Raw genomic sequence first — 2,271 nt, 5'->3', positions numbered from 1 at the left:
TGCGTGTGCACGGCGTGTGCACGAGGGTGTGCATTGCGTGTGCATTGTGTGTGCATTGCGTGTGCACAAGGGTGCGCAAGTGAGCGTGCATTGCGTGTGCATGACGTGTGCATGTGGGTGTGCATTGCATGCGCATGGCGTGTGCACTGTGCGTGCACGAGGGTGTGCACTGCGTGTGCACTCTGTGTGTGTAGTGGATGCACGTGGGTGTGCACTGCTTGTGCACTGTGTGTGTGTGTGATTGTGCAAGTGAGCGTGCACGGCATGGCCACAGGAGCGTGCATTGCGTGTGCATTGTGTGTGCACGAGGGTGTGCATTGCATGTGCATTGCGTGTGCACTGTGTGTGCATGCACTTGTGCAAGTGAGCGTGCATTGCGTGTGCATTCCATGAGCATTGCATGTGCATGGCATGTGCACAAGGGTGTGCATTAAATGTGCATTGTGTGTGCACGTGGATGTGCATTGCGTGTGCACATGAGCACGCACTGCATGGGCCTTGCATGTGCACTGTGTGTGCACATGGGTGTGTACGTGAGTGTGCACGGCGTGTGCAAATGAGTGTGCAAAGGTGCGTTGTGTGTGCACTGCATGTACACGTGGGTGTGCATCGTGTGTGCAGTGAGAGTGCGATGCGTGTGCACGCAATGTGTGTGCATTGTGTGTGCAAGGCATGTCCACAAGAGTGTGCATTGCACCTACACGTGAGCAACCATGTGCGCACCCCTGCCTTGCACCCATGCCCCACCACCCCCCCCGTGTTGCACGACGCCGTGCTCACACCTGTTGCACACCCACCACCAACGTGACCCCCCACACTCACACTCACACTCACAGGCACACACTCACACTCACCCTCACCGCACCTCTCCTGCTGCTCTGCACGGGGATGGGGACGGTCCCAGTAATGGTGACAATCCCAGTAATGGTGATGGTGATAATGGTGACAGTCCCAGTAATGGTGATGGTGGTAACGGTGACAGCCTCAGTAATGGTGACACAATAATGGTGACAATCCCAGTGACGGTGAAGGTGATAATGGTGACAGTCCCAGTAATGGTGACAATCCCAGTAACGGTGACAGTGATAACGGTGACGATCCCAGTAATGGTGACAGTCCCAGTAATGGTGACAGTGATAACGGTGACGATCCCAGTAATGGTAACGGTGACAATCCCAGGAACGGTGACAATCCCGGTGACGGTGACAGCGGTAATGGTGACAAACCCAGCAATGTGACAAACCCAGTGATGGTGACAAACCCAGCAGCGGTGACAATCCCAGCAACAGTGACAGCCTCAGTGATGGTGACAGCGGTGACGGCGACAATCCTGGTGACAGCGGCAATCCCAGGAATGGTCACAGTGACAAACCCAGTGACAGCCCCAGTGACAGTGACAATCCCAGTGACAGTCACAATCTCAGGAATGGTGACAGCCCCAGTGATGGTGACAATCCTGGTGACAGCGATAATCCCAGAATGGTGACAATCCCGGTGACGGTGACAGCCCCAGTGACGGTGACAGTGGTAATGGTGACAAACCCAGTAATGGTGACAATCCCAGCAACGGTGACAAACCTAGCAGCGGTGACAATCCTGGTGACAGTGACAATCCCAGGAATGGTGACAGCCCCAGTGACAGTGACAGCGGTAATGGTGACAAACTCAGCAATGTGACAATCCCAGTGATGGTGACAGTGACAATCCCAGTGACAAACCTAGCAACAGTGACAATCCCAGTGACAGTGACAAACCCAGCAGCGGTGACAATCCCGGTGACAGTGACAGCCCCAGTGACGGTGACAGCGGTGACGGTGACAATCCTGGTGACAGCGGCAATCCCAGGAACGGTGACAGTGACAATCCCAGTGATGGTGACAGCCCCAGGGACAGTGACAGCGGTAACGGTGACAAACCCAGTGATGGTGACAGTGACAATCCCAGTGACAAACCTAGCAGCGGTGACAATCCCGGTGACAGCGGCAATCCCAGTGACGGTGACAATCCCGGTGACGGTGACGGCAGGAACGGTGACAAACCCAGCAATGTGACAAACCCGGTGACGGTGACGCGGTGACAGTGACAACTCCAGGAACGGTGACAGTGGTGATGGTGACAAACCCACCAATGGTGACAGTCCCGGTGACGGTGACAGTCCTGGTGACAGCGACAAGCCCGAAAACGGTGACAATCCCAGTGACGGTGACAGCGGTGACAGCAACAATCCCAGGAACGGTGACAGTGACAGCGGTGACGGTGACAATCCCGGTG

General features: G+C 55.6%; 1 protein-coding gene across 1 annotated transcript in view; it reads right to left on the bottom strand.

Moving 5' to 3' along the window:
* LOC110390450 overlaps positions 1-2,271 on the bottom strand; it is a gene marked incomplete at its 5' end in the record, with an annotated part of 13,686 nt that overhangs the window by 3,742 nt on the left and 7,673 nt on the right. Inside the window, 4 exons of the mRNA XM_021381773.1 lie at positions 975-983; positions 1,160-1,578; positions 1,679-1,952; positions 2,065-2,157. Of these exons, the coding sequence (XP_021237448.1) occupies positions 975-983; positions 1,160-1,578; positions 1,679-1,952; positions 2,065-2,157 (795 nt within the window). The remainder of the gene's footprint in view (positions 1-974; positions 984-1,159; positions 1,579-1,678; positions 1,953-2,064; positions 2,158-2,271) is intronic.

The sequence above is a fragment of the Numida meleagris genome, unplaced genomic scaffold (genome assembly GCF_002078875.1).
Source record: "Numida meleagris isolate 19003 breed g44 Domestic line unplaced genomic scaffold, NumMel1.0 unplaced_Scaffold1104, whole genome shotgun sequence".
Taxonomy (NCBI): Eukaryota; Metazoa; Chordata; class Aves; order Galliformes; family Numididae; genus Numida; species Numida meleagris.
This window is presented reverse-complemented; position numbering and strand designations above follow the sequence as displayed.